Source organism: Oncorhynchus tshawytscha, linkage group LG26 (genome assembly GCF_018296145.1).
Source record: "Oncorhynchus tshawytscha isolate Ot180627B linkage group LG26, Otsh_v2.0, whole genome shotgun sequence".
NCBI lineage: Eukaryota > Metazoa > Chordata > Actinopteri > Salmoniformes > Salmonidae > Oncorhynchus > Oncorhynchus tshawytscha.
Window position 1 is genome coordinate 591,396 of NC_056454.1, and position 14,853 is coordinate 606,248.

At 40.4% G+C, this 14,853-nt stretch overlaps 1 protein-coding gene across 1 annotated transcript in view; it reads right to left on the bottom strand.

The window, feature by feature from the left end:
• lmo7a (LIM domain 7a) overlaps positions 1–14,853 on the bottom strand; it is a 111,680-nt gene that overhangs the window by 21,768 nt on the left and 75,059 nt on the right. Inside the window, exons 13-18 of the mRNA XM_042306929.1 lie at positions 8,317–8,478; positions 6,725–6,912; positions 6,397–6,460; positions 5,915–5,974; positions 2,308–2,333; positions 1,578–1,682 (exon numbers count right to left, since the gene is read on the bottom strand). Of these exons, the coding sequence (XP_042162863.1) occupies positions 1,578–1,682; positions 2,308–2,333; positions 5,915–5,974; positions 6,397–6,460; positions 6,725–6,912; positions 8,317–8,478 (605 nt within the window). The remainder of the gene's footprint in view (positions 1–1,577; positions 1,683–2,307; positions 2,334–5,914; positions 5,975–6,396; positions 6,461–6,724; positions 6,913–8,316; positions 8,479–14,853) is intronic.

A 14,853-nucleotide genomic window follows, 5' to 3' on the forward strand; every position in this document is an offset into this window, starting at 1 on the left:
TTTTGCTTATACGTATTTTTGCTGTTCGTTATTTGCCTGGTTTTGGGGGACTTAACTGTTTATTGGTCCTTGTGCCTGTATGTTGGCTAGACCCAGCTGAATAAATATGTCTACATTGGAAGCTTTGCTCTCTGCGTCTGACTCCACACCCACCACTCCTAGCTTTCGTGACAAACATATACTGAACATAAATATAAATGCAACAATTTCAAAGATTTTACTGCGTTACAGTTCGTTCATATAAGGAAATCTGTCAACTGAAATAAATTCCTTAGGCCCTAATCTATGGATTTCTCATGACTGGGCAGGGGGACAGCCACGGGTGGGCTGGGAGGGGCTAGGCCCACGCACTTCCAAGCCAGGCCCACCCACTGGGGAGCCAGACCAAGCCAATCAGAATGAGTTTCTCCCTACAAAAGGTTTTATTACAGACAGAAATACTACTCAGTTTCATTAGCTGTCTGGGTGGCTGATCACAGATGATCCCGCAGGTGAAAAAGCCGGATGTGGAGGTCCTGGGCTGGCATGGTTACACATGGTCTGCGGACCTACTGCCAAATTCTCTAAAACGATGTTGCAAACGGCATATGGTAGAGAAATTAACAAATTCTCTGGCAACAGCTCTGGTGGACATTCCTGCAGTCAGCATACCAATTGCACACTCCTTCAAAACTTGAGACATCTGTCGCATTGTGCTATGTGAGAAAACTGCACGTTTTACAGTGGCCTTTTATTGTCCACAGCACAAGGTACACCTGTGTAATGATGATGCTTTTTAATCCGCTTCTTGATATGACACACCTGTCAGGTGGATGGATTATCTTGGCAAAGGAAAAATGCTCACTAACAGGGGTGTTAACAAATTTGTGCACAAAATTTGAGAGAAATAAGGTTTTTGTGCTTTTAGAACATTTCTGGGATCTTCTATTTCAGCTCATGAAACATGGGACCAACACTTTACATGTTGTGTTTATATTTTTGTTCAGTATAATTTCACAGTAGGTAAAGTGCCTTCGCTCATACAACAACCGACATCCCTGAAATCCTGACAAGGAAGAAATTGCCATATTTTAGTCTACCAAAACCCAACAAAGGGCAATAGGAAGACAAGCTAGACGAATTACATAAGATCCAAGACTTACAGGAGTCTACCTAACTCCTGACCATGAAAACAGAAACAATCCCAGATGTTTCACCTCAAACCGCTCAGTTTGTTTTTACAAGCTCTATACTCCAGCTACGTCCCCCAAAGTAGGTGAACTTGGGTAGAAGCTTGGCAGAAAATCTATCCATCTCACGAAGAAATTAGGCTGTTTGACCTGTGGGGAATATAGAGTGGAGGAACAACGAGCCTTGGCCTTTAGTCTACAGCTGCTCTGCAGGGGTCAGGTTGGACACCTTTTGAAGCAAGGTCTATGTAATGTAAGGTGGAACCAAATGTTCTACTGTGGACACAGATGCACATGAGCCCACACACATGAGCCCACACACATGAGCCCACACACATGAGCCCACACACATGTGCATACATACACATCATAACAACCCCACCACCAACACCCACTACAGTGTTTCACCTGTAGAAGTCGCTCCTGCTCTTTCTGCCACTTCTCCTGCCTCCGGCGCTCCTCCTCCAGGTCCCAGGACCAGTGGTTAGAGGGAGCGATGGAGGGAACGGGCATCTGACGGAAGAGAGACATTGCCTTTATAGGTCAAACTTATCCTGCCATTACACTAATAACAACATTCTTTCCCCCTATCTGATGCTTGAATACAAGTAATTCAATCAACAAAAACTATTTGGGTTTCCCCAACCCTTATACATATTTTCATACATTTCACTTGTTTTTTATTTCATTGTTTCATCGTTTATGTATTAACGTGCTACCCATGTACAGTATTTCAGTTTCTATGACTAAGATGAGAAGTACAAACTTGTACTTGAACTGTTCCACAGTAGGTTATTCCTTCAGTGCGCCTTTTCAAAGTGAGCTGCAGACGATTCAGTCCACTCAAGTTATCATAATCATCATCCAGTTTCAAAGATTGTTCATTGTACAATACTCAACGACACAAAGGTTGGGGAATGCTCTGCCCTGTAGTCAAGGTAACTGGGTAATCAAGGAGTTTAAGGGAGCAACGGATCCTGCCCCTCGGGTGGTAGTTAAATAACCCATAACTATTCCACACAGTAAAGATGTCACTCACAAAGAAGCTGTCATGCTTGAGAACGCAGTTGAGAGCAAAAACCCCAACCACTGGTTTTTAGAAAACAACATTAATTTTTTTTTAAATAGTATTACTTACATCTGATATCGCAGAATCTGATCCTCCTTGAAAAAATAATAAACATAATCAAATAGCTCTAATGTTTACAGTTATATCTCAGAGTGGTATACATCATTCAGTATGCTGCACTGTTTTTAAATTCCAAAATACTACATCATTACCACGTTTGTCAAGACAACTGAAGAGTTTGCTAAAGCGGACACAGACTGGCACCTAGGATTTTAGTGTTTAAACTTTTTAAACTATTAAATGGTGTTTAAACTTGAACCAAACCCTCAGCTATAATTGGAGATGTTTTAAAATCAAGCCTGAAGCAAACAAATTGTGTTTTTTAAATTCACCTCCAGTGTTGCCAATAATGCCACAAGGAGAATATTATTTGACAGAATACCAGTCTTTGATATTCTGTCAAATAGTAGGTACCAACATACTGCATGGTAGGTACCAACATACTTTTGGTGTGGTACCAAAGCACATCACACTAACTAGATCAGTGTATTAACATCTTATGAAAATAAAATCATTTTTAAACAGATCACAACAAGCATGCACAAGATGCAAACAGGAATAGCACACAAAAATATAAATAAGTCACCAAAAATCATGTTGATATATTGATGCATGCAGAAGCATTGGCTATTAGTAAAAACACAAGAGCACCAGCATAGCACAGCACAGCATGCAAGGTTGAGTGGGAGGGGAGCCAATGTGTGACACCTGGACATCACACCAACATACTATACCACACACCTGACTACACATGGCACCTGAGTCAGACTTGTGATAGTATAACTTTTCAGGCTTAAGAGCCATAGATGCACGTACAGTGAGGTCTGAAATTATTGACATCCTCGCTAAAGGAGTAAATATGACTGTATCAAATAAATAGGCTAAATTGTATGCAAAAACAAAAAGGGGGAAATTACATTATTTGGTACTTTCAGTACCAGTTAAAGGTTTGGACACCTACTCATTCAAGGGGTTTTCTTTATTTTTTACTACTTTCTGCACTGTAGAATAATAGTGAAGTCATCAGAACTATGAAATTACTCACATGGAATCATGTAGTAACCAAAAGGTGTTAAACAAATCAAAATATATTTTAGGTGAGATTCTTGAAAGTAGCCACCCTTTGCCTTGATGACAGCTTTGCACACTCTTGGCATTCTCTCAACAAGCTTCATGAGGTAGTCACCTGGAATGCATTTCAATTAACAGGTGTGCCTTGTTAAAAGTTAAATAGTGGAATTTCTTTCCTTCTTAATGTGTTTGAGCCAATCAGTTGTGATGTGACAAGGTAGGGTTGGTATACAGAAAATAGCCCTATTTGGTAAAAGACCAAGTCCATATTAAGGCAAGAACAGCTCAAATAAGCAAAGAGAAACGACAGTCCATCATTATCTAAAGCCTGTTAAGCCTACCCCCTACTTTTTAGAACATTCTGTTAAAAATCGCGCAACATTTCAGCGTCCTGCTACTCATGCCAGGAATATAGTATATGCATATGATTAGTATGTGTGGATAGAAAACACTCTCACGCTTCTAAAACTGGTTAAATCACGTCTGTGACTATAACAGAGCGTGTGTCTCATCGAAAAGCGCAAGAAAAACGGATCACTGAAAACTGAAAAAAATATCAATGCGCCACTTGCATGTATTGTCTATGGGAGACCAAATTAAATGGGGCTTAGATTGCAAATCCAACAGCTTCCACAGGATGTCGCCAGTCTTGTCAATTGCCTGGACGTTGTTTCTTGGTCAAACGAAGAAGAGAGACCCCTTTCCATCCGGTCTCCGACAGGAAGTTTTGGAAGAGAGATTTCCGAACATGATTTGAAGACGTGGAGCTATTGAATACACATCGCCCCGTGATCAATTTGATAGATTATTATCGTTTACTAATACCTATCGTCGACTTTTTTTATTTAAAAAAATGACGTAGCGTTTTCAAACGGTGTTTTTTTATGGATCACACAGTTTTCATAGGTCGATATTTAGGGTATATATGGACCGATTTAATCGAAAAAAAGACCCAATAGTGATGTTTATGGGACATATAGGAGTGCCAACAAAGAAGCTCGTCAAAGGTAATGAATGTTTTATATTTTATTTCTGCTATTTGTGTAGCGCCGGCTACGCTAATTATTTTGTTTACGTCGCCTTCAGGTATTTCGGGGTGTTGCATGCTATCAGATAATAGCTTCTCATGCTTTCGCCGAAAAGCATTTAAAAAATCTGACTTGTTGGCTAGATTCACAACGAGTGTAGCTTTAATTCAGTACCCTGCATGTGTGTTTTAATGAACGTTTGAGATTTAACGAGTGCTATTAGCATTTGGCGTAGCGCATTTGCATTTCCAGATGGCTGGGTGGGACGCAGACGTCTCAGGGGACGCTAAGAGGTTTTAAGTCATGAAGGACACTAAATTTTGAAAATGTCAAGAACTTTGAAAGTAAAACCATCAAGCGCTATGATGAAACTGGCTCTCATGAGGACAGCCACAGGAAAGGAAGACCCAGAGTTACCTCTGCTGCAGAGGATAAGATAGAGTTACCAGCCTCAGAAATTGCAGCCCAAATAAATGCTTCACAGTGTTCAAGTAACAGACACATCTCAACATCAACTGTTCAGAGAAAACTGTGTGAATCAGGCCTTCATGGTTGAATTTCTGCAAAGAAATAACTATTAAAGGACACCAATAATAAGAAGAGACTTACTTGGGCCAAGAAAACAAGCAATGGACATTAGAAGGGTGGAAATTTGTCCTATGGTCTGATGAGTCCAAGATTTTTGGTTCCAACCGCTACGTCTTTGTGAGACGTAGTTCCCACCATAAAGCATGGAGAAGGAGGTGTGATGGTGCTTTGCTGGTGACACTGTCAGTTATTTATTTAGAATTAAAGGCACACTTAACCAGCATGGCTACCACAGCATTCTGCAACGATACGCCATCCCATCTGGTTTGCGCTTAGTGGGACTATCATTTGTTTTCAACAGGACAATGAGCCAACACTCCTCCAGGCTGTGTAAGGGCTATTTGACCAAGAAGGAGAGCAATTGAGTGCTGCATCAGATGACCTAACCTCAACAATCACACAACCATAACCCAATTGAGATGGTTTGGGATGAGTTGGACCGCAGAGTGAAGGAAAAGCAGCCAACAAGTGCTCAGCATATATGGGAACTCCTTAAAGACAGTTGGAAAAGCATTCCAGGTGAAGCTGGTTGAGAGAATGCCAAGAGTATGCAAAGCTGCCATCAATGCAAACATGCAGTCGGAAAAAGGGGGGGACGGAAAAAGGCATTGGCTTCAAAGACAACCTAAAAACAAACAACAAAAACAAAAAAAGCAGCGGGCCCAACACGGAGCCCTGAGGAACTGCTGAGTATTCAACTTTTTTCTCTCAACCTTCCTGTAATCATCTAAATTTAAAAAACAATTGATCATAATGATTAGGTTAAGTCATAGTTGAGCCAAAAACCTTTATACCAGGTAGGTCCATAGGAGAACCACTGGGAATAGAGAGAAAGAGATGGAAACCCAGAGCACCCAGCCTCCTGATAATAACACAGACTATTGATAATAACCCGTCACCAAAACCAGGGCAGTCAGGGCCTTTTTTACCTTGTTCAAAAAACTCCGACCTCCGTTTTAAGTTTTTCAAAGATATGGGTTCTACAGACTCTACGTGAGAGATGGAGAAATCAGAACAGGAACACAGAGTGTAAGGGAGGAGCTGGGAGAGAAACATTGAAGTAATAGCTTCTACAGTTTCATGGCATTGGTAACATCTATCAAAATCTACATCATCCCCCACTGAAAACATGACAATTTCATTAGGATTACATTGTCACACTCCAAATAAAAACAAATTTATATAAGCTCAGGCCAGCTCTTTCCAAAATGCTCACACAAACATATCCAACATTATAAGCAAACAGAACATCATAATATCATCAGTACATAATTGAGCAATGAGCATTTCACCATCATAAACACATACAGTCCCAAGGAGAGAATGTTGTCACTGCTTTCTCAAGCTTGTTGATGTTATTAAAGGCTAGTCATAAACACTCTGGTTAGTATCTCTGCTCTATGCTCTTTACCTTTGTTTTTCATGGTCACCGTCTTGTCACGGGAACCTCCATTCACTCCAATGGATGCCACATCCTGCAACAAGAGGAAGGAAAAGCTTGTTGAGAACTGTTTGGGGTTTAATCAATACATGTTATTAAGTGTGATCTTGCAACTAACAAAAATCAACAGTTTTTTGCAATTATGTCCTATATCAATGACCTTACCAACCGTTTCACAACATATTTGCAACTTTGTGATAATGCAATATCTTATCTGGGTATTTGTGAGTAAGATAAGAAAGCTAAGAAGAAACACTTGAACACTATCAACACCATGAGGTCTTCGTGTAAAACTCACAATGATTTGTTGGATGGCGATTTCCTTGGTGGTTTCTATGGATCCCTGAGATGTGAAAGCCAAGCTGGTGGTTGAGTTAACCGTGGCTGTGTTGGGGGAACCTATAAGTGTTGGATGATGATTCATACTGGTCAGATTGATGGTCTTATGGCTTTTGCACGGCAGGGAAGGTAGGTCTCTGTCCCAGTCTGAACATCGCAGACACATGACAATGGCAAAGAATCAAAGGGGGGGTGTGTTTGAGAGAGTGAAAGACAATATATGTGTGTAAGAGAGAGTATGTGTGTGTGCGTGAAAGCACAATATTAGGAAAGGTACTTTAAAAGTACTACTATACAACTATAGGACAAAGTACAGACGCTACAGCTTGGAAGGGAAAATAAGAATGTTTTGTTATTCACAAAAACAGCGGGAGGATTTAGAAACCACCTTCCCAACCCATGCACAATCTACAAACCCCTAGGATTTACCAACAGGCTTACACACTCTCCTGCAAAAGTGTCTATTATGCAACGTAATAGACTGATTAATGTTTCGGTGGTGTAATCGTGTTATAATAGCATGTGTAAGCCTGTTGGGGAAAACATACTCTAAATAGGGAAGACAGAAACAGACAGAGATAAACATTCAGAAACAAACACACACAAACAGACAGAGAAGGGAAGAAAGAAACAGAAGTACTGAAACACAGGCAGACGAAAAGTAAAACAGACAGACAGACAAAACTGAGCTCCCATATCACTAACTAAAAGGTTATCCTTAAGGACCTCAGCCACCCAAGCCACGGTCTGTTCACTCTGCTACCATCTAGCAGACAGAGACGGTACAGGTGCATCAGAGCCGGGACTGAGAAACAGCTTCTATCACCAGGCCATCAGACTGTTGAACAGCCATCACTAACGGCTACCTGCCCGGTACTCTGTCCTGCACCTTGAGACTAATGCCCCATGTATATACTGTAGAGACATTGAACACTGGTGACTTCATATACTGTTAATATACTGTTGTTTAATCACTGTGGATGTATATACTGTATTCTTGAGATAGCTCATTCTACTATACCTATTACTGGGCATACCCTTTTCTTTTCCAAATGATATACGGTCTATACAGACCACATATTTATATTCTGGACTCTGACACTGCTCACTCTAATATATCTACTTTGAATTGTTAATAGGACTCGATTTGACATTTCTTGATCAGATTTTTAGATTGTGTATTTGTATTGTATTTCCTAGACATTCTACTGTGCTATTGGAGCTAGTAACAAGCATTTTGCTGCACCTGCTATAACACCTACAAATCTGTGTACGCGATCAATAAACTTGATTTGATTTTATCCCAGAAGAGACTAGAAAACTATTAAAACAATGAAATTATAATTAAACTGCCAGGAAATAATTGAGCACAACAATTTACTGACCAATTCAATGTGGCACAATAGTTTACCAACACAACAAACAAAAACAACACTGACACTAAAAATACAAATTCTCGACGTGCCTCAAACCAACAACCACACTCACATTTGCACGCACGCACACACACGCCCGCACACTCTCTCTCTCTCTCTCCAGTCGTCTACTCACTGTTCCTGCCGTGGCGACGTATGTCCATGGTGAGGCTGCCCTGCTGCAGGGCCTGCTCTGTGCTGGTCTTCCACTCGCCGTAGCTCATCTCTGCCACCCTGTGCCCGCTCACCGCCAGCACCTCGTCTCCAACCTGCAGTTGGCACAGCTCCGCTGGGCTGCCTGGGGGGCACAGAGATGGGCAGAGAGGTCAGATAGACAGGGTTCTGATATAGCTAATGTAATGTGGAGGGCACAGGGGGTGGAGGACAGGTGTCAGAGTAGCAATGTAGAGTTCAAGATAAGGGTAAGATGTCACAATAGAAAGACATGCCCGAGAAAAGAATTTGCAGAAACTTGTTACTAAAGACGGAGTCATCTATGATTCTCCAAATAATATTTTGAGGCAGATGTTCTCTTTTCCGTCTCATCCTCTCCCCACTGAAGGAAGATTATGGTAAGGAATTCTTTCCAAATAATATAAAAAATGGAAAATTAACAAATGTACAGAAAGATCAGTGTGAAGGCCAAATTACACAAGAATAACTTTTTGAGGCAATTAAGGTTATTAAATCCTTTCACCAGGACTTGATGGCATACCGGGAGAGGTATATCAAGTATTTTTTGATATACTAAAAGCTCCATTGCTAGATTGTTTTAACTACTCCTATAGAACTGGTAGTCTGTCAGGTACTCAGCTGGAAGGTCTGATTTCTCTATTATTAAAACAAGACCCAGATGGTAAATATAAAGACCGGGTCTAATCTAAAAACCTGGAGGCCCCTTACACTTCAATGTTGTGATGCAAAAATACTAGCAAAATGCATAGCTCTCAGAATTAAAAAGGTTTTACCAGGTTGTGTTCATCCTGATCAGACAGGTTTTTTACATGGACGATACATTGGAAATAATATACGACAACTACTAGAAATAATAAAACATCATGAAACATATAAGAAGCCAGGAATGGTTTTTATAGCGGATTTTGAAAAGGCATTTGATAAAGTAAGACTGGATTTTATTTCTAAATGCCTGGATTTTTTCAATTTCGGTAATTCTCTTATAAAATGGGTAAAAATAATGTATAGCAACCCCAAGTGTAATATAGTAAATAATGGCTACTTCTTAGAGAGTTTTGAATTGTCAAGAGGAGTTAAACAAGGGTGTCCGCTGTCACCATGTCTATTCGTTATGGCCATCGAAATGCTAGCTACTAAAATCAGATAACAACATTAGAGGATTAGAAATCCAAGGCTTAAAAACAGTGTCCATGTATGCCGATGACTCAAGTTTTATATTAAGTCCGCAAGCTAGATCCCTGCAATGTCTCATTGAAGATCTAGATAACTTTTCTGTACTGTCTGGACTAAAACCTAATTATGATAAGTGTACAATATTACGTATTGGATCTTTAAAAAATACAACTTTTACATTTCTCTGCAGTTTACCTATAAAATGGGCTGATGGTGAAGTAGACATACTCAGTATTCATATCACAAAAGATTTAAATAAGCTCTGCACAATGAATTTCAATAAAAACACTTGTAAAAATAGACAAGATCCTGCAACCAAAGAGAGGTCTCATTATGGAAAAATTGCCCTGATTAACTACTTAGTCATATCTCAGTTTACTCACTTACTTATGGCGCTGCCTACTCCTGATTATTTGTTTTTCAAATGATTTGAGCAAAGAATATTTAACTTTATCTGGGACGCTAAACCAGACATAATAAAACGTGCCTATCTATATAATGAATATGATTTGGGTGGGTTGAGATTATTAAATATAAAAGCACTAAAGTTCTCTCTAAAAGCTTCACTCATTCAAAAGTTTTATTTGAACCCTAAATAGTTCTCAAGTCGATTAATCAGAAAAGCTCATCCATTGTTTAAAAATGGCCTTTTTGCCTTTGTGCAGATTGCCATGTCTCATTTTCAATTAACTGAAAATGATAATTTTTTCAAAGTATCTCTCTTTTTCAAACAAGCATTGCAGAGCTGGCTACAATTTCAATTTCACCCCCTGAAAAGATAGAACAAATATTACAACACATATTATGTCTGAACTCAAATGTGTTGGTTGATAAAACACCTGTATTTATGGGAAAGATGTTTTAAAGGGTATTTTGTTCTTAAATGATATTGTATATTGGAATGGTAGAGTTATGTCCTTCATGGAGTTATCAGAATTGTACTGAAAGGTCTGCGCAATCCAAGAGTACAACCAATTGATTACAGCATTACCCCAAAAATGGAGGAGGCAGGTGGCAGCGGGAGGAGGTAGGGAACTGGTCTGTCTGCCCAATATAAAGGATCAAAACTGGCAGAGGAATAAAAATAGCATAAATAGGAAAGTATACCAGTTTCATTTGAGGACCAGGATGTTGACAACTGTACCATACAGATTGCAAAATAGTTGGGAAGAGATTTTTGATGTACCGATTCCATGGTACAGGGTGTTTGAATTGATATATAAAACAACGCAATATTCAAGACTTAGTGCTTTTCAGCTAAAATGACTTTATAGAATTTTTGCCATCAACAAAATGTTGAATATTTGGGGCTTAAAATCATCGAAGCTCTGGAGATTTTGTTGTGAGGATACAGAATCAATAAACCATTTATTTTGGTATTGCCCTCAGGTAGCCTGTTTCTGGTCTCAGGTTCAGAAATGGCTGAAAATGCATAACATTGATCTAAAATTGACCCTAGAAATAGTACTGTGGATTCTATTCAATTAGATAGATTGAAATTGTTTCCTAAACATCACAGCATATTTGAAAGATATGTGTTGCGTAAAAACCCAAAGTGGGTGGCCAGCAGAGATAGGTGGGATGGGCTGAGGGAAGCTGAGGGTTGGTATGTGGAATTGGAGACAAGTGGGAGTGTTGATGTGTGGGAGATAGAATGATGGTCAAAGATAAAAGTAAAAAAATAAAGTCTAAATAAAACATAACATAAAAGTAAGTTTGAGTGACACTGAGGGGCAGTGTTTTTACAACTAATGCCAGTTTGCCTGAGGCTGATGCAGTGCACGTGTCTGTACACATGCATATACACACACTCTCATTCAAATAAACACATACAAGAACACACACATACATGTAATAGTGCCAGACATGCACACAAACATATACAGTTGGCATTACTGTTATGATTTTAGTTGTCCTTGATGTCCTTTGATTTAAATGTATTATTTAGTTTTATAATGTTTTTCCATGATGTTTTCTTCTGTCTTTTCCTTTTTTCTCTTTAGTTCATTCCCTTGGTTGTTGGTGTATTGGGAGGTTCTTGAGGGTGGGGAATGGAATTACCTGTATTTTAGATTTTTCTTATTGGGAGGGGGGAGACTGTGGGAGGGGTCTCGAATGTTTGAGGGACAGCTATTGGGGAACTGTGGGGGGATCTTGGAGGGTTCGGGTTCACATTTTTTGGCCTGGTGGTAGATTGGTCAACGTGCCCTTGAGCAGGGCATTGACCCTGGATGCTTCTGTGTGTAGCTCTGAATGGGAATCTGTTGGATGACTGGTATGATGTAGTTGTTGAGTGGCTTCACTGCAAGTATATTGTATGTTTAGAATATTCAATACATTAATTTACATTATTATTATTTTTATAAAAGACATGCCCGAGATAGGACAAGGCAGTGATTGCAATAAACCATCTCAATTATTTAAAGTGGCTTCTGCTTCTTGTCTCCTTCCCTCATCTGCACTGATGGGGTGGTATGACAACAGGTGACAGCTACTCCCATAGCAAATTAGGGCAAACCTAACCTACAGTATAAGCATGAATGCGAACATCACCGTTACCATAACTAGAAACAGCGATTCCACCATTTTGTGCACAGAGTGGCATCAGTACCTTTTTCAGTGGTGCAGCGATAGCCAAGTGATTCCTTAGTACATATATATATATATAGGCTAGAGAGAGGCAGGGCCAGCAGATCTGACCCAGATAGAGGCTGCCCTACATAAGGCCTGTCACATGCTCTGTTACTTGGTCCCATCGGGTCCTACTAGCTCACGAACTGAAGAACACCAGCAGTGCCTGACTGAAATACAGGGCTCATTGTAATGGCTGGAATAGAATCAAATCAATGGTATCAAATCTGTCATGTAGAATAGGATAAAACTGTCCATCCAGGATGGACATTTTAATTTGGCATCACCTTACATTAAAAGGATCACATGCACATACATTCTCACATCACACACATTTGAACTAGTCAGTCCATTATACTGCATAGACTAAAAACAGAGGACATTGATACATTCACTCACAACTGACCTCTGCCCCAACTGCACTGGATGTTATAAGTACATTTGGGGCGGCAGGGTAGCCTAGCGGTGAGAGTGTTGGGCTAGTAACCGAAAGGTTGCAAGATCGAATCCCCGAGCTGACAAGGTACAAATCTGTCATTCTGCCCCTGAACGAGGCAGTTAACCCACTGTTCCTAGGCTGTCATTGAAAGTAAGAATTTGTTCTTAACTGACTTGCCTAGTTAAATAAAGGTAAAATTAAAAAATAACTGTTGTCGTGTCACAACTGTTGAATGTCATGTTGTAAAATTACCCAAAATTTGAATAGTTACTTGCCTGATATTACTGTACATTCCTTTCGTTGTTGTAAGTGCCCTTTTTAATGTCATAGACTTCCTCCATTCCCACTCATGGAGATCCCCTGCCCCCTTACCTCTTCACTGTCTACTGTACTCATGTGAAAGTCTGTCTTTAAGTAAAGTAATATGTATTTCTAAAATATCTATTGTTTATGCAAATACAGTGGTTAACTGTTCTTTATTTCCTACCCTCAGAGGTATTGTATGGCACTGTTTTTGTCATCTTGTGAACTTGGTCAGCTGAATCTCTGAAAGCTTTCTGACATACAACAGTGCTAGCCAGTGTGTCTGATCTGAGAAGTCATTTTGGTGTGCTTGTTAATGAGTGTCATTTATCTGTCAAACAAGCAAACCTAATCCTTTAAGCTTTTTTAAACTTTGCTTGTTCTTTATATCTTTCTGTGTACGGTTTCCCTTTTATGGACCTATAACCTGTCTAATGTTACAATTGTAATAAAAAATGTATATGTTTGCTAAGGTGTTGTCTGGTCCATTGCATTGCTCAGAACTGTTGACCCAACTCAATAGGTGGTCTGTTATGAACCGGTGTCAAATCAAATCAAATCAAATTTTATTTGTCACATACACATGGTTAGCAGATGTTAATGCGAGTGTAGCGAAATGCTTGTGCTTCTAGTTCCGACAATGCAGTAATAACCAACAAGTAATCTAACTAACAATTCCAAAACTACTGTCTTATACACAGTGTAAGGGGATAAAGAATATGTACATAAGGATATATGAATGAGTGATGGTTCAGAGCAGCATAGGCAAGATACAGTAGCTGATATCGAGTACAGTATATACATATGAGATGAGTATGTAAACAAAGTGGCATAGTTAAAGTGGCTAGTGATACATGTATTACATAAGGATGCAGTCGATGATATAGAGTACAGTATATACGTATGCATATGAGATGAATAATGTAGGGTATGTAAACATTATATAAGGTAGCATTGTTTAAAGTGGCTAGTGATATATTTACATAATTTCCCATCAATTCCCATTATTAAAGTGGCTGGAGTTGAGTCAGTGTCAGTGTCAGTGTGTTGGCAGCAGCCACTCAATGTTAGTGGTGGCTGTTTAACAGTCTGATGGCCTTGAGATAGAAGCTGTTTTTCAGTCTCTCGGTCCCAGCTTTGATGCACCTGTACTGACCTCGCCTTCTGGATGATAGCGGGGTGAACAGGCAGTGGCTCGGGTGGTTGATGTCCTTGATGATCTTTATGGCCTTCCTGTAACATCGGGTGGTGTAGGTGTCCTGGAGGGCAGGTAGTTTGCCCCCGGTGATGCGTTGTGCAGACCTCACTACCCTCTGGAGAGCCTTACGGTTGAGGGCGGAGCAGTTGCCGTACCAGGCGGTGATGCAGCCCGCCAGGATGCTCTCGATTGTGCATCTGTAGAAGTTTGTGAGTGCTTTTGGTGACAAGCCGAATTTCTTCAGCCTCCTGAGGTTGAAGAGGCGCTGCTGCGCCTTCCTCACGATGCTGTCTGTGTGAGTGGACCAATTCAGTTTGTCTGTGATGTGTATGCCGAGGACCTTAAAACTTGCTACCCTCTCCACTACTGTTCCATCGATGTGGATAGGGGTGTTCCCTCTGCTGTTTCCTGAAGTCCACAATCATCTCCTTAGTTTTGTTGACGTTGAGTGTGAGGTTATTTTCCTGACACCACACTCCGAGGGCCCTCACCTCCTCCCTGTAGGCCGTCTCGTCATTGTTGGTAATCAAGCCTACCACTGTTGTGTCGTCCGCAAACTTGATGATTGAGTTGGAGGCGTGCGTGGCCACGCAGTCGTGGGTGAACAGGGAGTACAGGAGAGGGCTCAGAACGCACCCTTGTGGGGCCCCAGTGTTGAGGATCAGCGGGGAGGAGATGTTGTTGCCTACCCTCACCACCTGGGGGCGGCCCGTCAGGAAGTCCAGTACCCAGTT